The 25,830-nt window shown below is 35.0% G+C and overlaps 1 protein-coding gene across 6 annotated transcripts in view; it reads left to right on the forward strand.

Moving 5' to 3' along the window:
* Nucleotides 1–25,830, forward strand: part of HMBOX1 (homeobox containing 1) — a 193,564-nt gene that overhangs the window by 127,131 nt on the left and 40,603 nt on the right. For all 6 annotated transcript variants that reach the window (XM_004775150.3, XM_004775153.3, XM_004775151.3 and 3 more), the window contains exon 6: nt 10,374–10,527. In XM_004775150.3, coding sequence (XP_004775207.1) covers nt 10,374–10,527 — 154 coding nt within the window. The remainder of the gene's footprint in view (nt 1–10,373; nt 10,528–25,830) is intronic.

Below are 25,830 nucleotides of genomic sequence, written 5' to 3' on the forward strand. Positions count from 1 at the left end.
TTGTTCTTTTTTCGCAAAGAGTACCCTTGTCTACGGCCATACCACCTTGAATGTGCCCAATCTTGCCCAAAGAGCATTAAATGTAAAACCTAAGCCCTGATTATGCCATTTTTTAGTTTCATGTCTAATACTATCTAGTCATATTCCCCCTTCCTCCAAAGCATCTCTTTGTTTGCAGGTTATATGCTCTTTCTAACGATAGTTTGAAAGACAGGTCGTGATTATCAGTGGCTGTTTTCTTTTTTTCAACTGTATGTACACAAGATTCCGCATCTGGGTGGGGTTTTTTGATTTTGTTTGTTTTGTTTTGTTTTGTTTTTTGTAAATGTTATTTTAGTTAGTAATATAAATTCAATACTTTTATTTAGTTACTGCTATACTGTGTCCGGTGACCTCTGCTAATGATTTTCTATTTCTTTTTTTTTTTTTTAAGATTATTTATTTATTTATTTGACAGAGAGAGAGAGAGAGATCACAAGTAGGCAGAGAAGCAGGCTCCCTGCTGAGCAGAGAGCTTGATGTGGGGTTTGATCCCAGGACCCTGAAATCAGGGCCTGAGCTGAAGGCAGAGGCTTAACCCACTGAGCCATCCAGGTGCCCCTGATTTTCTATTTCTAATTACCTGGGTGATGAGCATGTCTTTGGACATTAGGGTGAAGCTGCCCTGATAACTTAGGAAGCAGCAATAAGTTGGAAAGTAGAATGAAATCTCAAGGAAATCTGAAGGAAATGAAATCATGAAACCTTTATGTCTGAAGTTGCCAGATAGGCAAGATCTATTGTAGGATACTTTTAACAAGTGGTATATAAAGTCTAAAGGTGTGTGGCAGCCTGTCCTTAATCTATACATTGCACAGACTGGTGGCGATGAGCCTGATCTCAAGTTTAGCCTTAGGCTTGGAGAACTGTCTTCTGTAACACTATAGTATTAAAGTCTTTGCTTATTTTAGATTAAATCAGCAGTTGGACTATTGCATATAGCATTGACTCTGAAGTGGAAATAATGTTAGAGAAACATGTGGGGGAGGGGTAAGATTTTTTTTTAAAGATCGCATTCCTAATCTGAAAAGCCCAGGCAGAACAAAATAGAAGAGACCGTATCAGCCTCTCTACAACGAGTTGTTTTTTTTTAATCTGTCCTGCCCCCCAGTTTCTGTTTTGAAGTGTTTCAGATGTATAGAAGAGTGGAAAGACCAGTACAGTGAACATGTTTATTCTCTTCTTAGATACAATAATTGTTAACATTTTGCTATATTTGCCTTATCTCTAAAAAATAGAGTAAATTTAAAATCTATGTATATATGTATATGCATGTAAACATTCATCTCCTGAAAAAAAGGGTAATCGCCTGCATAACCACAGTTCATGACCATATCTAAGAAAACTAATACTAATTCCATAATATCATCTAACATCTAGTTTATATTCATATTTCTTTAATTGTTACAAGAATTTTTTTTATTAAATAGTATCTGATTTAGGTAGACGGATTGGAATTTGTTGTTATATGTCTTTTTAAACTCTTAAATCTAGTCACTCAAACTTTTTTTTTAAAATAACATACACTTTTTAAATCATCTAATATTACAGATGTCTGGTATTCTGGATTTTTCTGTTTCCTCTTAGTGTCAGTTAACTTTCTCCTCTATAGCCCCTGTGTTTCCTGTAACCTGGAAGTTAGGTTTAGAGTAGATTCAAGTTAACCATTTTTGGCAAGAACACTTCATAGATTATTTAGAGAGGGCATGTAATGAGGTCTCCATTGTACTTTGAAATGCATCAAAATAAAATGGATAAGGAGATGGATAAATAATGTGATAAAGTAAGTGAGTAAAATATTGCATGATTTGAGTACAGATTTTCATCATAAAATCCTTTAATTGTTGCTGTATATGTGTTTGAAAATTTTCACAGTAAAACATTGGGGCAACATGCTTTGTCGGTAACATTTACTTCATATATCAAAAGAGGCATGTCATGTCAGGTTATAGCACTATCATATGCTAAGTTTGATCATTTGTTAAAGTAATGACCACCAGGTCTTGTCTTTGCAGTTTGTAGTAATCTGTAGGGCATCATTTTGTCGCTGGATGGATATCCTCTTCTACAGCAACCTTCTGTCCGTGGTCTTAGCACCCATTGATGATGCTTACCTAAATGAGTTATTCCATTGGGGATTGCAAAATGATGATGATCTTATTTAGCATTCCTTTAGCATTTATTAGCTAGCAGTTTTTCTGCAAATAACTTCCATTTTTAGGTATTCTTCTAATGATAGCTAGATATGTAAGCACATCTCTCAAAATAATGACTCTTTTGTTGCTACCATTAGCTTAATGTTCTAAAGCAGCACAATTCAGTGGAAATATAATGCAAATGACACATAATTTAAAAATTATCTAATAGCCACATTTAAAAAATTAAGAGAGAGCTAAAATTAATTTTAATAATGTATTTTATTGAGCAAATATGTATTAACGCTTCAACATTTAATCAGTACTTTTAAAAATTATTGAGACCTCTTTCTTTCTCTTTTTTTAAAGTAGGCTCCACACCTAGTGTGGAGCCCAGTGTAGGGCTTGAACTCAATTCTAAGATCAAGACCTGAGCTGAGATCAAGAGTTGGACACTTAACCAGCTGAGCCCCCAGGCACCCCCTTTTCTCCCCCCTCTCTCTTTCCCTCCCTCCCTCCCTCCCTCCCTTCCTTCCTTCCTCTTTTATTTTCTACTGATTTTTTTAAAATCTAGTATGTATTTTATACTTGAAGCACATACCATTTCCGATCAACCAAATTTCAGGTCCTCAATGGCCACATGTGGCTAGAGGCTACCATTATTTGACAATCTTAAGCTAAATCATACTTGAAGCAACACTTTAAACTTAGCTCTAAGCAGTCTTTCCAAAGATATCACTTCTCCCATGACTCACACACAGCAAAGCAAATCAGATGGTGAGTAACAAAAACTTGGCACTTGGTCTGCTTAATGGAGCAGCTAATAGCAAAGGGTTGGCTAGGTAAATAAGGAACTGTACCTAGGGCTTTCATAAACCTGGTCACTTTGCAGCAGTTGATTGCCATGGTGGGGAGCACCAAAGAGATTGTCAAGATGTTCAAAAATGTATAGGGCAGAACAGTGAAGAATTTGAAGGACAAAAACTAGCCAACTGTGTCAGGCAATCAGCCTCTATAAGAGAAGGGATTTTTTTTTTTTTTTTTTTGGTCTCTCAGATTTAGCACTTAAAATAGTGCCTTGACATATAATCTAATCAAGTTGGTGAGGCTAAATTCTCATTCCCCTGGGATTTCAAGGCTGGGCTTCAATCCCAGGCAGGGACTAGGATACCAGGAAAATGAATTCATCAGAAAACAGAAGGGGACTAAGGTGTAGCTCTTAGGCCCCTGCAGCTGATCTGATAGCACTGCCAACTGCAGAATACTGCTATCAGAATCCAGTTTTTAGCTCTGGGTGATATAATGTTTTTCTAAAGCTGTTTTATTAAAAAACTATTAAATTTTTATTAAAAATTATTTGTTTTTGATCTTATTTTTTATTTCAGTTTGTCTTGGAACTAGAGTTAGGCTAAACCATCATCAGGAAACTGATGGAAGGTGGAACTAGGGCATTGAAACAGGAAAATGGGAAAGGACTAACAGCCTTCATCCAGCTGTTGATGAGGAGTTGCTTTCTTTCCTTTTAAGAATAACTTCCCTCTAGGAATTCCTGGCCTGGCTCAGCTGGTGGAGCATGTGACTCTCGATCTGGGGTTGTGAGTTCAAGCCCCATGTTGGGTGTATAGTTTATTTAAAAATAAATAAAAAAGAATAAGTTCCCCTGACTATATGCATTTGGTTTTCAGTGAAGTTTTGCTGATTATCTTTTTTTAAAGGACTTTCTGTTTTTTATTTGTAAACCAAGTCCATAAGGGTTCTATAGGACATGTTAGCTGAAGAGAAGAGGATAATTTGTAATTGTCAGTTGGTAGTTTTCATAGCATCAACAGTAATCAGATATTAGTGACTAAAATTTAATGTTTAGAAGTTACTCCTTGCATTTTTACCTTTATTGTAAGACCTAATTTGATAGAATTCTTTCTAAGTGAGGCTTTGTTGACTTTAAAATAACCTTTGAGGGGTACCTGGGTGGCTCAGTTGGTTGACCCTCTCCCTTTGGCTCAAGTCATGATCCCAAGGTCCTGGGATCGAGCCCCATTTCAGGCTCCTGCTTGGCAGGGAGTCTGCCTCTCCCTCTGTCTCCTGCCTGCTTGTGTTCTCTCTCGCTCTCTTGCTCTCTGTCAAATAAATAAATAAATTTTTAAAAAATAAAATAACCTTTCATTTTAGCTAAAGAATTGTATTGTTTCTTCTCCATGGATACTTTGAAACTATTCTTCTGTTTGGATCATCTTGATGAACTAAAATTATGTTAGCACCTAAAAATAACTTATACAGTCATTAGGTGCTTATAGTACATGAGAATCTTCCTTGCAGGTCAGTGCAGAAGTGATTGGAATCTGCCTAATGTCCCTCAGTCACAAACCAGTTAAATAAATGATATGTCTGTACAATGGAACAGTATGGAGGCTATATAGATATTTTTTTAAAGGAGGGTTTTATATGAATTGAATTTATATGTAGTAATATCAAATTCATAAGGGAATAAAGTAAGATGCAAAACAATAGATCCAGTATACTGTCATTTACATAGAAGGAACACATACATGTATATGCTCATGTAAACATTAGAACATCTCTAGCAGACTGTATTTGGAGCTAAGGAAGGCTCTGTAGAAGCTTTGAGAGACTGGGAATACAGGATGGCAGGGGGATTGTTAACTGTATAGCCTTTAGTGTCTTTATGAATTTTGTACTTCCACTATGTATTCAAAAGGTACATACAAAGTTTCATGAAAAGGAGAAAGGGAGGGAGAAGGGAAAGAAGAAAGGGAAGGAATGAGAGAGAGGCAGAAATGAGATTAATCTGCTTTGTTAACAGCTTTCAAGATATAAAAAAACTGAAGAACCTAGGTTCACGTGGTTCAGACCTCCTTATTAATAGGAAGTGATTTTATTTCACAAATTTTGCTTGCTCATCGGAATAAATGTAAATGGTACCGTCCCATTGCTAAATTCTGGGGGGGAAATGCAAAATTTAGGAAAATCACAAAACGAAAAAGTACTTTTTTTCTTTTCTCTAAATGTAAGTATTTAGAAAACAAATAAAAAAATGTTTCTACATTCTCTATCTCTATTCTTGGGCTCAGTGCTTTTCTCTCTGTATATCGTCATTGAAGTTCTTCTATTTCTCAACCTCTTCACTCTGGATCTATTTAGATGCAGGATTTTTTTTTTTTTCTCTCTTGAAGTGAACTCAGCAAGAAAAATAATAGAGTGGTATTTAGGTTATTTTTACTGATAATCCAATAGATACATTGTAGTTCTCTGATAAACAGACCCATCATTAGAATTTCCCAGCATACCCCAAAGCCTGCCAAGGAGTATGAATAAAATAGACTGATGGAAACTGATCAAATACATTTTATCTTGTTTCTTATGAAAACATTTACAAGAAAATGCCCATTTTTTAAAAGAAATGGGTACTAAATTCAGCATGGTTGACATCAGAAACCCCTTTATTTAATCAAATTAAGCTCAGCAATCTTTTCCCTTGTCTAATTTAAATATTACTATAGCAGACAGGGTTTGCTGAGTTCCTCTTGGCTCATGGCACTGATTCTGCCTATTTCTAAATTAAACAAATAAAGTTTGCCAGGAGGCTCATACAGCAAACATATGAAGTAAATTTGGAGATCAGAAGTAATGCCTCCTCCCTTCACTATTGCCGAGTGTCAGAACCTCAGGGAAATCATGTGTGTGACATAGGGGATGATGAAAAATTACTTTTGGAGAAGCTAATTTCTGTGAACAGGATAGTAATGACATGCTTGTAGTCATATTCTATTAGTTGACTGGCAAAGGCTCACTCAGAAGTAAACCTGATAGGAAAATTATCATATATGCAAAGAGAACATTTATCAAAATTAGAAATTTATCAGCAAATTAGGAAAAGACTTTTTTCCTCTTGGGTTTAGAGTTGCTGGATTAATGTGCAAAGTTTTGTTCTTAATGAGAGCCCAGATACAAGATGGGGAAAAAAATGTTTCTGGAAGGAAAATTACTGTAAGGAGAAACAAAAAGTGGGTTCTTCATAGCCAATCCAGAAATCCCGTATTTTATTTCAGAGGGGTTTAAAGTTACATTGTTTCTGTATTCTAGTATCTTTGTATTTTTCTGTCAGAGTCTATAATTTTGAACCCATTCTTGGATTATTCATTGCTCTCCATCGCTTTAACTAGAGCAAGATTAACTAAGGTTTCTAGAACAAATCCGTGTTTATTGGAGTGTTTCCAGAATGCTGCTTGTGCTATTTTTAAATACTGCTACACTGAAAAAGAAAAAGGAGCAAGGGGAAAAAAACCTCAAAAGTAATGTGATAATATTATGTTTCAAATTCAGTATGTTTACGAGTTTGAAATTACTGAGTTTCCACCCATCTGTGCATAAGTTTCCTTGATTTCTTTTGAAGTATTTTAATTTATTTCACCTAAATTTCCTTTGTATAGAAAAATTGTATAATACAGAATATTATAAAGAAAAATAGTTACATGACCAATAAACCCCACTACCATGATTAAGATTCTTTGTATTCTTTTATTTATACCTACTTATCCCTTAACTAAGAAAAGATGCCATAGTTACAGTGCAACCTACTAATTATAATTTACTCACCTATTCCCTATCCTTCACCCACTAAAGCCCTAAAAATATCCTTTTAACAGAAACCAGGCTTTGAATGAGGGGACCTACTGCCTTGCCCAATCTGTTTTTACCTCTGTCTTGTTCAGCAATGATATCTGCTTGGCTCTGCTTTGGCCCTCTTATCATCACTAGTGAGCAAAATTTACATAATGTAACTTAGGTAGATTCCAGAGCCCTTATTATGCTGAAATTCCTGCTTGCATTTAGAAAAGCACCAAAACAAAGACTTTGAAATCCTCCAACCCTCTCTTTTCTCCTTATGCCTAAACTTTGTTAACTTTGATGCAAATGCAATGTATATGTAAAACTTTGATATAAATTCAACATGTAAATGAGTGAGTATGGCTATGTTCCCCTAAAACTTTATTTAAACTATGGCAGCTGGCCATAGTCTGCCATACATTTAAGCCATGAATCTCTAAAGCATTGTGTGATGACATACTTGTCCATTTGAGGAAGAAGTTAATAATTAAGAAGTTAAATAATTACTTTACATCATATACAATAGGAAATCATGTATCTATTAAGGGTTTAAACAATAAGAAAACTATAAAAATATTCTGAATGATACAAAGCATATTGACCACAAAAGAAGAGGGTGACAAATGTGCCTACATAAAATTTAAGATCAGAAAGCACACCATAAATAAAAAGACAAACTGGAAAAAAAGTTGCAATCTGTGTGACTAGCAATTGGTATTGTTTCAATACACCAGTAAGATAAATAACTCAAAAGAAAAGATAAAAGATACAAATTCACAAGAAAAGATATATAAAGTTCAGTAAACAAAAGATACTATTTTACCAATAGTGAAATCTCTATATTAAAAGAAATTTTTTTGCCTGCCAAATTTATAAATGTGAAGAATAATACTCATAGTACTCAGTATGTTGGGGAATGTGGGGAAATAAACAACTGGAGATGGTTGTAATATCTCATATTTGTTTTATATGATTGTACAACATATTAACCTACAACTGAGCAGCTAAAAACAGCAAACATTTATTATCTCACAATTTCTGTGGGTGGCAAATCCAGGAGTGGTTTAGCTGAGATGGTTCTGCTCAGAGTTCTCATAAGGTTGTAGTCGAGCTGTGAGCCCCTGGACAATCTGCCACTGACCGCTACCATTGAGTGTTGGCAGGCCCCAGTTTCCTTCCTGCCTGTTGCCAGGGATTTCAAGTTCTCTCACCTGGACTCCCTGGGTGTCCTTACAATTTGCCAGCTGTTTTTCCCCTGAGCAAGTGATCTAAGAGATAGAGGATCTAGAACAGACACCATGGTGTAGTCTGTAATCTAATGGCAAAAGTGACATATCATCACTTCTTCCACATGTTATTGGTCACACACACACTAATCCTGGTATATCGTATGGAAAGAAACTACACAACAGGGTGAACACCAGGGGCAGGGATCCTTTGGAACCATCTTGGGGGCTAACTACCACATGGCTGTATTGGTAGTGTATGCCTAGGGCCTTATTTCTCCATCTGCTGGGTTATACAGTTTTCTACATGGTTTCTGCTGTGACTGGAATACCCAGAATGGCTTTGTTCCCCTCAACGTTGGCACCTGGGGGTTGGCTGGGCATCTTTCACTCCATGTGGCTAACATGGGCTTCCTTACAGTATTGTAGTCTCAGGTTAGTCATACTTCTTTTATGGCAACTTGCTTCCCCCAGAACCAGCGTTACAGAAAATCTAGTTAGAAGCTGCAAAGGGTCTTATGACCTAGCCTCAAACTATTTCCATTTTCTGCTGTCAAAACATATCATAGGACCAGCTTAGAATTCAAGAGGATGTTTACCAGGAGGTGTGACTTATTATGAAGGGCCATGTTTGGAACCTTCCCAGAAAGTTAAGCTTTACAGAGTTGATGCTGGCTTATTCTAAAGCTAAGTGAAGTAATATAAACGGACCTGATTCTGGATATACTTTGAAGATAAAATTAACAGGGTTTGCTATGGTCTAGATATATGTTATGTAGGAGAAATAGAGAGGTCAAAGATAAATCTGAGAATTTTGAGTCAAGCAATTTGAAAAATAGAGATGCCATTTACTCAGGGAAAGGGCTGCAAGACAACAGGTTTGGAGAGGAAGATCAGGATTTGCTAAAATATTGGGCCTCTATATAACAGATTATAAATATGTAGCTATTAGGGGGGATCTACAAAGAGATCTATATGTAGTAAGGTAGAAATACTACCCAAGGTATTAATTACAAGGTACAATAAATAAGGTATGATTCTTGTTATGAAGAAATAAATACATATTTATTAATATGTGCATTATTCCACATAATTCTAACAATTTCTAACCTGTCTTTCTAGGTCAATGTTAAGAGTTTATATTTTATTCCATAGGCTGTGGGAACTTTTTCAAGGCTTTTGGTCAGTGGAATGCTATGATCATAATTATGCTTTGGGAAGATGAATTTAACAATATACAGAATGAAGGAACAGTGGGAAATCCAGGGATTGAAGTCTGTGAACACATACCAAGTTATATTTAAATACTTTGAAATAAGTCTACAGAGGTCAGAGACAATGTTGGGTTTTTTGTTTTTTGTTTTGTTTTTTTGGGTTTTTCCCCCCTAGCTTCTAACCTAGAGCAAGCCAAAAAAAAAGTGTGGGGGGGGGTGTTGATAAATGGTGAACTAATGAATACATATGTCATCAGCAGTTCATTGTTTGAGAAAAGGCTAGTCTAAATTAATAAAATTCCTAATTACATTTCCCCCCATTGCTTTTATTACATTCAGGAGGTAACAGAAAACAGTATAGCTTTTACACATGGTAGACCTATGGAGATCTGACTTTAGTTAACTAGTAGACTAAAATAATGTCAAATACTACTTACTGTCTTTGATGCTACATTTGACTTTTTTTTCTTTGAGAGTTTACAACAATTAGGGTTATTTTAAATTCATCTCCTATTTGCATACATTCTTTAAGGGCTCCATTTTCTTAATAAGAAGAGTCCTTTGAATGGTAATGAAAAGTTCTGATCATAGAGTATATATTGTTCAAAAGAGTTAAAACTGTCAGATAGAAATTTCAAGAAAGATTTTTCAGAAGATACTCTAAGTTGTCATTGGTCCAAAGACCATACTTCCCTTTTTCCCTAAAGAGAGATTTTGGGCTTAATTTCAAAAGATGACATAAACAAAGATAAAAGACAAGTGACCCGCCCCCCCCAAAAAAAGACATTTTAAAGTAATTAATGATAAACTTTTTAAGGAAAAGTTTTTGTCCCTTTGGATTTTTGTTTGGGTCAAATTATTTTTCCCCCAAACTGCAAACTGCTTCAGTACCCATAGCCTGTGGCATAAAGAGTAGGCAATGGTTTCAAGGCAACAGTTTGCACTGGCATGGGGCAGGCACTATGAGAGGCCCAGGGAACTTTTTTTTTTTTTTTTATGTAAATATCAAATGTATTTGGCTTGCAATTTCCAATGGAAGGACAAAAATTTATCGTTGTCAAGTTCATGATTATATTTGTCATTGGTTTTAGTAAATTGCAAGATATTTGCTAAAAATGTCTTGTTTATTTCAGGGGCTACACTAAGTATGAGACCAGCCCCCATTCCAATAGAGGACCCAGAGTGGAGACAAACACCTCCCCCAGTCTCTGCCACATCTGGCACCTTCCGACTACGACGAGGGAGTCGATTTACCTGGAGAAAGGAGTGCCTGGCTGTAATGGAAAGGTACATGTGTCCTTTCCCATGAGCAATCTCCCAACCTTAGGAAAGAGAGAAACCTTAGATAGATTTGGGACAGTTTCATTTCAGACAAGTAATTTGGGATCTAGGTTCTATCTCTAAATGTATTTTGGAATATTATAAATGTATATTATTGAAATAAGATGATCTTACCAATGAGAAGTCATAAAACTGGACTTAGCATCTGTGAATATAACTTAATAGTGTTCTCAGTAATTTCAGAAACTTTAGAAGAATTTTTTAATTTAAATCTTTATATTGTATTTTAGAAACACTCTTCAAAGTCTTATTTTCATCAAAAATATTGAATACTTACATAAGAGTCCACTAAAATTTTACTTCTTTCAATCAGGAGTGTGGCTTAAATAAGCTTAGTCCCAAGGGTTCAAAATACGTGTTTTTTACTTTGATTTGGTAATTTATCTTTTGACTCTAGTACCAGTATCTGATCCATAGTAAGTACTCAGTATGTTTTAGACTGGAATTGGGCCTTAGCTTCAGTTTTCCTATCTGAAATGGTATAAATTAATTAAATATGATTATTAAGTGTTCAGTATATTTAAGGTGATCCTGTAGTAGAATTACCCTTTTAGTCTCCTACCTGTAAGTAATGTGTATGGAATTTTGTTTCAATGAAGAGTTTTATATTCAATAAGGTAATGTTTTCTGTTAGAAAAGTATTTACTTCCTAAGATTAAATATAGAGAAAAAGAATATATTAGGCAAGGGTAAAAACAATTGGATTTTCATATTGAGAGATTTCTCAATAATTTAAATAATGGAAAAGAATGGAATTGAATGTTTAAAACTGGGTTTAACTTCTAAGGTAACATAAAATACATATTTACATTGAACCAGTTTCACTTTTTTCCCCAGTTATCTAATCTGACTTGTCGAATGGCAAACTGGAAAGAGCATTTGACTTTTAGAGTCAAAGACTGAAACCCTGGTTTGGCTTTGGCATTTAACCAGCTATGCAACTTTGTCCAGGTCACAAACTCTGAGCAGTAACTTCATCATCTATAAAATGAAGTTTTTCAGTAGCCACTGGTGAACCATATGTCATCTGGGACTTTTGCCATCTCTCTTTCTGCCTCTTTTCTGATTATCTCCCAGCTCATTAGACATCACTACCTGAAGTAGACAGAGATTGAAAATGTGAAAGTTGAGGCCTGGGTTTTTGTTCTTGTGATTTGGTTGAAATTAAAAAGTTTGCTTAAAGAGACTGTAGATTATTCATTGATGTTATATGTTGCTTTCCTTAGTTTCTTTATTGTAAGTTCTAGTAGAAGCCATTCATTGAATAATGAATCCTTATATGCTTGAGCAGTTAAAGTAGAAGAGTAAGACTTTTTTGTTCCAGAGCCCTGACATTTAAAATCTGCTTTATTTTTCTCTTTTAGAAACTGTGATTGTTTCAGAAAATTTCTTCAGAACTTACTATATAACAGAAATGAATTTAAATAATATCAATCTTAAATTATTTGCAGCATTATCTATTTTCCACCCAGGTACAAAACAAGCTTTGGTTGTAAGCTCTGATTTTGCTACTGATTCTGCCATTTAATTTTTTCATGACGCTACCAATATACATTTATCATATAATGTCAGTATGAGATCAGATTAATGTTAAAATTGATAATATTAATAATGAAAGGTGATATTCCTAATACATTTTCAAAATTGAACCTCGTTTCCAAAGCAACCAAACTGCCCACAGAATCACACTGATCAAATATCAGTTACAAAGATATTGAGGCTGCCGGTGACTCTTGATCTTGGCTCCAGTCTTGATCTCAGGGTTTTGAGTTCAAGCCCAGCCCCACATTGGGCTCCATGCTAGCCATGGAGCCCACTTTAAGAAGAAAAAAGATATGAGCACTTACCCTGTGTAAAACTCTCATTTAATCTTAATTTTCACCTTTTAACCTTCATTTTAATTAATAAATGCCTTTAATCCAGGAATTGGTTGTCTTTGGTTTTATTTTATCTTACGTGGCTCAACCAGTAAGAAAGTATGTAGTTTATTCCAGTAGTTGCAAAAATGCAAAAGCCTCTCAGAGTATTTTAATAGCAGTAGATCATGGTATGATTTCATTCTGTGAAAGTGGAACTTTTTATTTTCTAACATGGAATATAAAATTCTCTGGCAATGCATGATGTTTTTCAGTACACTGAATTGGTGGATAAATACACATGCATAGACTATAAAGCCAGCAAACTCATAGGCTTACTCAAATATATTAGTATAAGTCAAAAATCATTCATTCTTCATACCATACACCAAACAAGTTTTGAATGAATCAAAAAAAGTGAATCCATATAAAATAGTAGAAGAAAATACAGGTCCCCTGGAAATGGTAAAATTTTTCCTAACTAGAACTCAAAATCCAAAATATGGGAAAGGATTGATAAATTTGATTATTTACATTAAAAAAAAAAGCTTTGGGGAGAAAAATATCTACAAACAAGGTAAAAATAAAAAAGAAAAAGAAAAATTGGAAAAAGTATTTGCTTCATATTATTATCTGTGATATATAAACAACTTTTAAAAGAGAAGGAAGACCACCAACTCTGTAGAAACTAGATACCTGCAGAAAAACAAATGCAGATGCCTCTTAAACATATGAAAGAATGTTCAGTTTAACTCATAGTAAGAGAAACTCATATTAAAATTATACTGAGACACTATTCTTCTCCTATCACATTGGCAAAAATCCAAAGGTTCCATAACATTATTTTATTGATTGAGCTGTAGGGAAATGGCCACTCTCATACATGGCTTGTGGGAATGCAAAGTGTAACAACTTCCATGGACAGGATTTTGATAGTATTGGGGGACAGTTACCCACGGGTTTGCCCTTTGTCTCAGCATTCTCACTTCTAGAAAATGATCCCAGAGATAAACTGACAGAAGTGTAAGTACAGCATCCCTGTTTGCAATAATATCAAAATATTGAGTACAACCTGTGTGTCTATCAGTAGTGGACTAGGTGAATAAATTACAGTGAATTATACGTTGAATGCCCAGGCTCAAATAATAGAGTGCTACACAGCAGCAAAGGGAATGAGTTTTCCTTTCTACAGAATGAAAATCATACTGTGTCCTTCTGTACTATCACTATGAAATATTTTGTAAGGCTTTTTCACATTTTTCTATCCATCAGAATGAATACTTTTTATATACAGTGATCTTCAGAATATAATGTTAAAAAAAGCAGTGTCAGTTGTATATAGTAGGCTATCATTTATGTATTTCCTTATAATTTGTTTTAAGATGAAGGAGTACACCATAAAATAAATAAAATGGTTACCAATAGAAGAGAAAAAAACACAGATTGGAGGGAACAAGAATAGAAGCTCAACTCGTCTAAATATACCATGTTTTCACATTGTAACCATATAGATATTTTATGTAATTATAGAACAAGATTACTTTGAAATGGGGGGAAGGTGACCCCTAAAAAAAACTAAAAGGAAACAAAAGTATGACCTAAACATTCATGAACTGTGTTGAATAACTTTATAACACAGTATTTTGACTGTGCGTCTTGGTGGGATACAGCTTAGGAATAAAAAGAACTACAAAAAAATCTTACCTTGCTTTTACTAATGTTGGTAATATTGATAATGTTATTCAGGTACTATTTTTATTTGTGTAGATACAGATATAGGCAAGACAATCATAGTGTTATTAGGAATCAAGTTTTTCAGTGTAGAACATATAAACATAAAATAATTAAGTAAATCACTATAATCTTTTTTTTTAATTTTTTATTTTTTATAAACATGTATTTTTATCCCCAGGGGTACAGGTCTGTGAATCAGCACTCACCAAAGCACATACCCTCCCCAATGTCCATAACTCCACCCCACCCTCTCCCAACCCACCTCCCCCCAGCAACCCTCAGTTTGTTTTGTAAGATTAAGAATCACTTATGGTTTGTCTCCCTCCCAATCCCATCTTGTTTCACTATAATCTTTTGTATGTGTGTGCATACAGAAATTTATCTTGTTTGTATTTTTTAATTACAGCCTTATTGAGATACAGTTCACCTAATTAAAATGTACTACTCAGTGCTTTTTAGTGTACTTACAATTATGCTACTATTACCACAATCACTTTTAGAATATTCTCTTCACCCCCCAAAAAACTCTTGTACCCAGTAGCAGTCCCTCCTTTCTCCCCCATCCTCCCCAACCCTACATAACCATTAATCTGCTTTCCCTGTATATAGATTTGGCCAGTCTGGACATTTCATATGAATGGAATCAAACAAACCTGGCTGTTTTTGACTCACTTCTTTCACTTAGTATAATGTTATCAGGGTTCATCCATGTTGTAGGTCATTTCAGTATTCTATTTCTTTTTGTTGCCAAAGAACAGTCCATTCTATAGATATGCCATATTTTATTCATTCATTTCATTTATTATGATTTCATTCATTTATTCACTCATAATTTATTTAGTCATCAATTGTTGGACATTTGGGGTTGTTTCCACTTTTTATCTATTATTGGTAATGCTGCCATCAATGAAATTTGTGTACTAAGCGGAATTGCTGGGTCATATGGTGACTGTGTTCAACCTTTTCAGAAACTGCCAGACAATTTCCAAAGCATATATACCATTTTACATTCCATTGAGCACCATATGATGGTTCCAGTTTCTCACCAGCATTTGTTTTGCTGTCTTACTGGTTCTAATCTTCCTAGTATGTGAACAAGTAGATTTTCACTGTGATTGTTATTTGTATTTCTCTAACCAGTGATGATGAATATCTTTTCATATGCTTATTGGCTATTTCTGTTTCATCTTTGGAGAAATGTCTATTCAGATCATTTGCTCATTTTTTAAATTGGGTGGTCTTTATATTCATTTGTAAGTATTCTTTATATGTTCTAGATAGGGGTTCCTTATAAGATACATGGTTTCAAATACTTTTTTTGGTACCTTGACATTTTATTTATTGAATTTTTAAAATTTAAATTCAGGGGGCGCTTGGGTGGCTCAGTGGGTTAAGCCTCTGTCTTGGGCTCAGGTCATGATCTCAGGGTTCTTGGATCAAGCCCCACATCAGACTCTCTGCTCAGCAGGGAGCCTGCTTCCCCCTCTTTCTCTGCCTGCCTCTCTGCCTACTTGTGATCTCTCTCTCTCTCTCTCTGTTAAATAAAAAAATAAAATCTTTTAAAAAATTAAATTCAGTTATTAATATGTAATGCATTACTAGTTTTGGAGGTAGAGGTCTGTGATTCGTCAGTCTTACATAACACCCAGTGCTCATCACATCACGTGCCCTCCTTAATGTCTATCACCCAGTTACCCCATCCTCCTACTACTCCTCCCCTCCAGCAGCCCTCAGTTTGTTTCCTGTGATTCGGAGTCTCTTAGGCTTTGTCTTCCTCTCTGATTTCATCTTGCTTTATTTTTTTCCTCTCTTTTCCTATGAACCTCTATTTTGTTTCTTAAATTCCACATATAAATGAGATCATATGGTAATTGTCTTCCTCTGATTGACTTATTTTGTTTAGCGTAATACCCTCTAGTTCCATCCACATCATTGCAAAAGGCAAGATTTCATTTTTTAATGGCTGACTAATATTCCATTATTTATATAGACCACGTCTTCTTTTATCCATTCATCTAATGATGACATCTGGGCTATTGTGGACATTGCTGCTATAAATGTTGGGGTGCAAGTGCCCCTTCAGATCACTACATTTTTATCTTTGGGGTAAATACCTACCAGTGCCATTGCTGGGTCATAGGGTAGCTCTATTTTCAACTTTTTGAGGAACTGCCACATTGTTTTCCAAGGGGCTGTACCACCTTGCATTCCAACCAACAGTATAAAAGGATTCCCCTTTCTCTGCATCCTCACCAATCTGTCATCTCCTGACTTGTTAATTTTAGTCATTCTGACTGTTGTGATGAAGTAGTATCTCATTGTGGTTTTGATTTGTATTTCCTTGATGCCATGTGATGTAGAGCATAATTTCATGTGTCTGTCGGCCATTTGAATATCTTCTGTGGAGAAAAGTCTGTTCATATCTTCTGCCCATTTCTTGATTGGATTATTTGTTCTTTGGGTGTTGAATTTGATAAATTCTTTATAGATTTTTGGTACTACCCCTCTATCTGATATGTAATTTGCAAATATCTTCTCCCATTCTGTTGTCTTTTGGTTTTGTTGACTGTTTTCTTTGCTGTGCAAAAACTTCTTATCTTGATGAAATCCCAATAGTTCAGTTGTGCCTTTGTTTCCCTTGCCTTTGGAGATGTGTCTAGCAAGAAGTTGCTGCAGTTGAGGTCACAGAGGTTGGTACCTGTGTTCTCTTCTAGGATTTAGTTACTAGGTATTAGTTCTTCTTTTAATATTTGGTTAAATTCCCCCTGGGAAGCCACCCAGTCCTGGACTTTTTATTTTTGGGGAGGTTTTTGATTATTGCTTCAACTTCTTGCTAGTTATGGGTCTGTTCAGGTTTTCTGTTTCTTCCTGTTTCAGTTTTGGTAGTTTAAATGACTCTAGAAATGCATCCATTTCTTCCAGATTGTCCAGTTTGTTGGTATAGAGTTGCTCATGATGTGTTCTTATAATTGTTTGTATTTTTTCATTTTGGTTTTGATCTTTCCTCTTTCATTCATGATTTTATTTATTTGAGCCCTTTTCTTTTCTTTTTGATAATTCTGGCCAGGGATTTATCAATTTTATTAATTCTTTCAAAGGACCAGCTCCTGGTTTTGTTGATCCCATGTACTGTTCTTTTGATTTCAATTTCATTGATTTCTGTTCTAATCATTACTAATTCTCTACTCCTGCTGAGTTTAGCTTTATTTGCTGTTTTTCTCCAGCTCCTTTAGGTATAAGGTGAGTTAGGTTGTATATTTGAGAATCTTCCTGTTTCTTAAGAAAGGCTTGTATTGCTGTATACTAACCATGTCCCAAAGGTTTTGAACAGTTGTGTTTTCATTTTCATTCGTTTCCATAAACAAATTTATTTATATATTTATTTGACAGAAAGAGAGAAAGCAAGCACAAGCAGGGAGAGTGGCAGATAAAGGGAGAGGGAGAAGCAGGCTCCTCACTGAGCAGGGAACCCAATGCAGGGTTCGATCCCAGGATCCTGAGATCACGACCTGATCTGAAGGTAGATGCTTAAGCTACTGAGCCACCCAGGTGCCCCCGTTTCCATGAATTTTTTAAAATTTTCTTTGATTTCCTGGTTGACTCATTCATTCTTTAGTAGGATATTCTTTAGCTGCCATGTTTTTTAGTTCTTTCCAAATTTCCTCTTGTGATTGAGTTCAAGTTTCAAAGCATTGTGGTCTAAAAATATGCAGGAAATGATTCCAGTCTTTTGGTTCCATTTGAGACCTGATTTGTGACTCAGTATGTAGTCTATTCTGGAGAATTTTCGAAGTGCACTGGAGAAGAATGTGTATTCTGTTACTTTAGGAAGAAATGCTCTGAATATACCTGTGAAGTCCATCTGGTCTAGTGTGTCATTCAAAGCCCTTGTTTCCTTGTAGATCTTCTGTGTAGATGATTTGTCCATTGTAGTGAGTGGGGTGTTAAGTCCCCTACTATTACTGTATTATTATCGATGTGTTTCTTTAATTTTGTTATTAATTGGTTTATATAATTGGCTGCTCCCATGTTAGGGGCATAAATATTTATAATTATTAGATCTTCTTGTTAGATAGACCATTAATTGTGATATAGTATCTTTCTCTTATTACAGTCTTTGGATTAAAATTTAATTTGTCTGATATAAGGATTGCCACCCCAACTTTCTTTTGATGTCCATTAACATGATACATGGTTTTCCATCCCCTCACTTTCAATCTGGAGGTATCTTTTGTCTAAAATGAGTCTCTTGCAGACAACATAGTCTGATGCACATGGTTTCCAAATATTTTCTCCCATTCTGTGGATAGACTTTTCATATTCTCAGTGATGACCTTTGGAGCATGCAAGCTTTTAATTTTCATGAAGTGCAGTTTATTTTCTCATCTGCTTCTTGTACATTTATTATCTTATTTAAGAAAGCTGTGCCTAAATCAAAGCACAGGATTTACTTTTGTGTTTTTTTCCCAAGCATTTTATACTTTTAACTCTTACATTTAGGTCTTTGATCCATTAGAGATAATTTTTGCATATTATGTGAGGTAGGGACCCTACATCATTCTTTTGCATGTGGTTATCCAGTTGTCCCATACTGTTGAAAGAACTCTTCTTTTCCCAGTGATTACTCTTGGCACCCTTGTCAAAAATCAGTGACTGTAAATTTGAGGGTACTCTTCAGTTCTCTTCTGTTCCATTGATCTATATTTCACACTGTTATAATTACTGTTTTACGATAGTAAATTTTGAAATCTGGATATAAGAATTTTCCACTTTCTTCTTTTTGAGGATTATTTCAGGTATTCTGGATCCTTTGTATTTTCATATTAATTTTAGGATCAGCTTGTCAACTTCTGCTGAGAAGCCAGCCATAATTTTGGTGGGAAATCCTAAAATCTTGAATGTGAATTAGAAATAATAATGTGAATTTGTTGTTGTTTCTCCTGAAAATAAAAAAAGGAGGGGTGTACTTTCCATCTTTACTTACTCAAAAAGCCCATAGACAATGATCAGCCTAAATGAGGAGGCCTGGGGCCCAGACTGTGGTCATAGGTACCATTAACACTCCGTGGATTGATTCTAGACTTGGAACAAGAAATGTACATCATAAGACCAAGAACTTGTTAAAGCAAGAAGGCCATTATAGATAGGTGAGTGATATCAAAAGGACTCAGGAGCTAACTTGAAGAGGCTCCCCTTATCCAAAGATGGAAATAATTTGAACGTTAGTAGTAACACCAGTGGTAATAGATTGAAACCCAGCAAACTCATTAAAAATCCATATGTGATAAAGATACTAAAAAAAAATATTGGTCACACCTAAAGAATGTTAGAGACTAAATGTTAGAGACCAACTAAATTTCAAAATGGTAAAAGGAAAGAACTGAGCCTTTAATTGTGTTTTGTGTATGGACTTTATCACTAATGAACAAAAAAGGCTTTCTTTAATGAAGGATGTCCAACTAATAAATGAAAAAGGAATAATATAATTACAGTGTCATCATTTTGTAAACTCCTAATGAAATAATAGATCTGACAATGATCATGAATAGCTGTTAACAAAGACAACCAGGCAATATGTACCTCTTGGAGGATGTAAATACCACCACCCACGTAGAGTGTTTTTCTAACAAAATTGAAGCTGAAACAAATCAAGCCTCTATGTCCAGCTCCAGGTGTGTAGGAGATATGGAACAAAGTTCTGTTAAATGATACTATGGGTAATTCAGATCAACAAAGTTCATGATGTGAGAGACCCTAAGAACATAATAACTAAGTTTCTTCAAGTTTTTTTAATACATTAACTAGTTGAGGAAATTTGAACACTGTATAAATGGTGATTCTTGTTTCAGTTATGATAATGGTTGCTTTTATGTAATTGGTGGTACATCTATAAAAATTTAGAGTTCTTGTCTTTTAGAAAAATATAATATGAAATGATACGTTATCTTTCATTTACTTCAATGTAACACAAAGTGGAAAGGCAGAGGCAAGGGTGTGGATAAAACAAAGAATGTATCTATAAGTTGATGGTTTCTGTAGCCTGGTAATGTTTATTTGGGAGTTCATGATACAGTTTTCTCTACTGTCATATATATATATGTATATGTATGTATATATACATATATATATGGTGTGTGTGTGTTAAGGATCTAAATCTTAGATCAAACTTCATGGAATTATGAGAAATGAAAAGTCTTCATTATCACAAAAACTCAACTACACAGTGTTATCTAATAATAGCATTTTCTTTAGTAAATGAGTGTGACTACAATGTGATCGTGAACGTAAATAATTCCTGCAGTCTTGAGTTTACAATCAGGTTGGAGACACAGACATTAATCAGATAATCCCAAAAATCAAGGTAAAACTGTAATAGTAATATATGTTTGAAAGGAAAGGTTCACCATGGTGTGACATCTTATAATATGGGATGTGGTAAGAGTTGCTTAGGTATAAGGAAAGAGCAAATATTGCAGGTAGAGAGAAGAGTTGTAATCAAATAGAACTGCACGGTCTGATATGGTGGCGATGAGTATCTATTTAAATTTAAATTACTTAAAATGAAATAAAATTTAAAATTCAGTTCCTCAGTCACACTAGCACATTTTAAGTGTCCAGTAGTCATATATGGCTGCTGATTATAGTTTTAGACAGTATTTCTATCACAGAAAATTTTATATGGAATATTTCTCATTGTAGAAAATTTTTTTAGACAGCTCTGATACAGAACAACTGTATCTCATCCCCAATTGAAAAAATAATGGTTATGTTTGCCCCATAATGATTTGCTTTTGTTTTTCTTTTTACTCAAAGTCATAAGGCAAAGAGAAATATAAATTAAAAACCAAACATTAAGTCCACTGAAATATCTTAGAAAGTTTTCTATATGACGATTATAGAAACAGATAAATATTTCACTAGTTCCCATATGGCTATTTTACTTCTGCATCCTTTCCCACATCTCACCCTGCTTTTCAGAGTATATGATTTAACAATTTATTATTTATAATGATTGGATTTTTTCTTTATTAGCATTCATTTACTCACTCATTCATTCATTCATTCATTTACCTGTTTATCAAATGTATTTTTACACACTGCATTTGGTGGCTGTGTCTTTTGGGTCTCTTAGTTTGTAACGGTTTCTCACACACATGCACACATTTTGTTCATGCTGTTTATTTAACCCACTGAGCCACCCAGGTGCCCCAATGCTGTTTATTTGTTAAAGACACTAAAGCAGGTCCCTGGGTGGCTCAGTTGGTTAAGCGACTACCTTCAGCTCAGGTCATGATCCTGGAGTCCTGGGATTGAGTCCCACCACATCAGGCTCCCTGCTCAGCAGGGTCTCTGCTTCTCCCTCTGACCATCTCCCATCTCATGCTTTCTCTCTCTCTCTTTCATTCTCTCTCTCTCACATAAATAAATAAAATCTTAAAAAAAAATACTAAGGCATTTGTCATATTGAATTTCCCACAGTTTAAGTTTGGCCAGTTACATCCTCATATGTGTCTCTTAACGTGACCTCATATTTTCTGTAGATTGGTAGTTAGACCTAGAGTCCTCATTAGATTCTAATTTAGCTCTTTTGGCACATAACTGCTACTTTGTTCTTCACAGTACATCATATAAGGATGCACATTATGTCTGCTTGTCCCATTTTTAGTAACTATAAGATTAATCATGGGATTCAGTGCTGTCATCTTGATCCACTTATTAGAAAGTTCCCCATTTAGTGAATAGTTTGGGGGCAGTGATTCTTAACTTTAGCTGATCACCTGGGAGCTTTTAAAAATATCAGTGAGACATTACCCTTGACCAACTGGGACATATAGATAGATAAAGGTATATTTGAAAAGTTCCCAAGTGATTTTAAAGTACAGCCAAGATTGAAAACCATTGTTTTGTCATCCACTGATGATTTTTTTCCTAGTCACTTTTTGGTTTTGTAACAGTTGTATTCCAATTTTTTTCATTTCTTCTGCATTAATTAGCTGAATTCCTCCCTAAAGAACTTTCCCTCATCAACTCTTTAGTTACCCTGAAATAGAGTCCCTCACAAACGTGGGGGGAGCACTACTGTATAAGCAATTATAGAACTGAGGAGTAAATGCTGTTATAAGGATGAGTACTTGAGTGTGTGGGTCCATGAGATGCAAACAACAGAGGAAGGAGTAAGAGTTTAACAAAATGATGACAATCTGGCTGCGTTTTGATGGATGATAGAAGTTCACTAATTAGAGAATCAGAGAAAGAATATTCTAGATTATCATGAAGTTCTCCATGGCGGGACATAGGGTTTTTCATTAAGAGCATCTCTACTTGATTATGCAAGACTTAGTCATACTATGCATGCTATAATTAAGTAAGTACCGTGCTTAATTATCCCACAGCTTTGGTGTTCAGGCTTTTTCATAAAGGAGATTGTACCTGATCAGATTGGTCCATTAGGTAATATTAGTAGGAATATGGAAGATAGGCAAGAAATCAGCCAATCAAATATATATTTAAACACATATACCAGATGCCTAGAGCCAAGGGAAAATAAATTTAAAATAATTATAAACTGTAGTATCTGCCTTCATATATCTTAAGGCAAAAATAACTTACATTTGAGTAGGATTTTATAGTTTATATAATTATTGATCTTATTGATAATTATTCTGTATGACGATTGACCTTCAAAATTTTGTACTGTATATATTTTTATTATTTACAGTTTATAGACAAGAGCCTCAGAGAAAGGAAGTGGCCATGATTAGCCATGTAAATGGATTGGAAGAAGGATAAGTGGAGGCCAGCTAGGAGGCCGTTAGAGTTTCTATGCATGGATGATGAGCGCCCCAGCTGTAATTTCAAGGCAAAGGGGAAACAAAATGGATAGAAAGTAATAGGTATCAGAAAAAATATGAAGAAAAGAACAGCCTAACCTAGTTACAGATGGAACATAGAGATGACAAAGCAGAAAGTGTAGAAGAGAGCTTAATACTGATGATGTTCGTAGAACATTCCTCTGGGAGACAGAATCTATACTATTAGAAAATAGTTTGACTTTGGACAAATCATTAAACATCTCTCTTTTTTTTTTTAAGATTTTATTTATTTATTTGACAGAGAGAGAGATCACAAGTAGGCAGAGAGGCAGGCAGAGTGAAAGGGGGAAGCAGGCTCCCTGCTGAGCAGAGAGCCCGATGCAGGGCTCGATCCCAGGACCCCGAGACCATGACCTGAGCCAAAGGCAGAGGCTTAACCCACTGAGCCACCCAGGCGTCCCTCATTCAACATCTCTTAACCCCAACTGCAATATTTTAAAAAGAAGAGTTAAGTATTATGATATAGTAAGAAGTGGATGGGCTTCAGAGTCATATAGACTTATCATTTAGTCCCAGCTTCATCTTAATGTTAAGAATTTCAGTTCTCTATAAAATGGAGATGCTATTATGGGAAGAGTTTTATGAGATCACTGTATTGTAAAGCACACAGTAGAACGCCTTCCTCATAACCAGTGGTGAGCCAGTATTCTTTTTCCGTTAAAGTTCTTTCTACTTCGAGCTTTGACTGTGAACTCACTTCAAGATGTTAGGAGAACTCAGTGCCTTTAGAAATGGAGACTTAGGAGGCACCATTACATCAGGTGCAGTTAAAACCACGGGTATGAATGAATCCTGGTCAAATCTATCTTGCACTTTTGCTTATACTGTTTTTGCATTTTTGCAGCTAACTATGGCTGGAGAAAAGTTTAAAACCCTGCGGACTGATCTCATTTTAAATTCATGACCATGAACCTCAAGTGGCTCTTTAATTCTGCCAGACAATCATAGTATACTGGACCCACCTGGTTCAGTCTTTCCCAATCTTCTAAAGAATTATTTCACACTTTGTTCTCTCTGCAAACTCGCATCCTCATTCCCATGATGATGTGCTTCCTGTTTAAATGAGGAGAGGGAAGCACTCAGAGGAGTCCACAAACATATATAGATTTGAAATTTTCCATAATCGGAAAGATTGTTGTTATCGTTGTTTAAGGAGGACCTGACCAGATTAAAATGGTTAAAATAGAATTAGATAATTGACTAATATTTATTCATTCAGTCATTTATTTATATAGTGTATGCTCTGTGCTGGCCCTGAGGGAGGCCAGTAGTTTACCTATTCACAAGGGCAGAAAATATCTATATCATAATGTCAGAAATAGCTGCATGTGTAAATAATGTAATGTCAGACTCAAATGTGGTTTTTATTCAGCAAACCTAACCATCCTTTGGTTCATTTCATTCAACAAAGTATTCACTAGATATGAGGCAAAGCGCTGGGGACAGAGAAGGAGATACTTCTGGATGATAGGAGTTAGAGGGATGATAAACCTAGTTGACTTGAAACGTCTTTTGAGTTTATGGCCAGAAGTGTTGGAGGCTTTGTGGCCTAGGAGCAAGACTTCTAATGTACTCTTTTCTTTTTTCCTTTCCTTTACCCTTTCTGCAGTTTGGGCAGGGTATTCTTTTAGCTGTGGAAACAGATGTGGCTCTGGAGTACTAGGATATGACCAGGACACAAAGGAATGCGACCTGTTCATCTATTCTGGTTTCAAGGAAGATATATTAAAGAATACATCAAATCTCCTTATACAGGTTTTTCAGCCCAATTAAGTACAATAGAAAGAGAAGAAACAATTTGGAGAAGACTTTAGATACAAGAATAAATGTAAGAGCACCTAGCTGTGACAGGTAGAAGCAATAGTGTAGAGTGGTTAAGAGTAATCATTTTGGAGCCATATTTGTGCATATAGGGTACTTACTGCTTTTAATTTTCATCAGTGTAGCTGAAAGATGAATCTGTGTCTAGATTCCAGGCATAGGAAAGTGGAGGCAAAATGAATACCTCTCTGTTTATGATTAAAACTATTGTATGTTTTATTTTTTCATGGAAACAGTATTCCTATACTATGTTTTTTGCTCCTCTTAATTCTTTCCACCTTCATCCTCAGTGAGATATAAATAAATAAATATAAATTTAAAATATATATCAATAAAAAATATATAAAACAAAATCATTACTAAAGCCCAGAGTCCTCTGAAATTACGAGGAAACATTTTTTTGTTGTTGTTTAACTTTTGTCTGTCTCCAAAATTAACTTTTAAAAATAAACCCGAAATATTCTCCCAACAAAGAATCAGTATTAAAAATTTTAGCTTGAGAGTATCTCTTCCCTCAAAATTTAAGCATCTAAAAATAGCTTCTTAGGATAAGAGTACCTCCTCATGAGCAAAAATAGCATCACAACCACAATACTATAACAAACCAAAATTAAATCATAGCTCCAGATTTGGTGTAACTGCTGTTAACCTGATATGTTATATAGCCTGGATATATAATCTGAATTAAAGACGTGGATCTAGTACACAAATACATTTTATGTAAGTATGTTATACATCCTGGTAGAATCAGCATAGAAGAGACAAATCAGTTTGTAAAGTGTGTTTCTAGAACGTTGCTTGAGGCTTCTGTAATTTAATTCTCTTGTATTTACTGCATTTTGGAACTCTTCCCAGGACAGTTTATTAGTATTTGGACTTTGGTTTCAGTCTCTTTCCTTTCTCCTTTTTACTTTTAATTTTTTCAGTGAATAGTTGCACTGTGAAGGTTAAAAAGACCAATAGTT

The sequence above is a fragment of the Mustela putorius genome, unplaced genomic scaffold, assembly GCF_011764305.1.
Source record: "Mustela putorius furo isolate JIRA1106 unplaced genomic scaffold, ASM1176430v1.1 tig00000242_pilon_pilon_pilon, whole genome shotgun sequence".
In the NCBI taxonomy this organism is placed as follows: domain Eukaryota; kingdom Metazoa; phylum Chordata; class Mammalia; order Carnivora; family Mustelidae; genus Mustela; species Mustela putorius.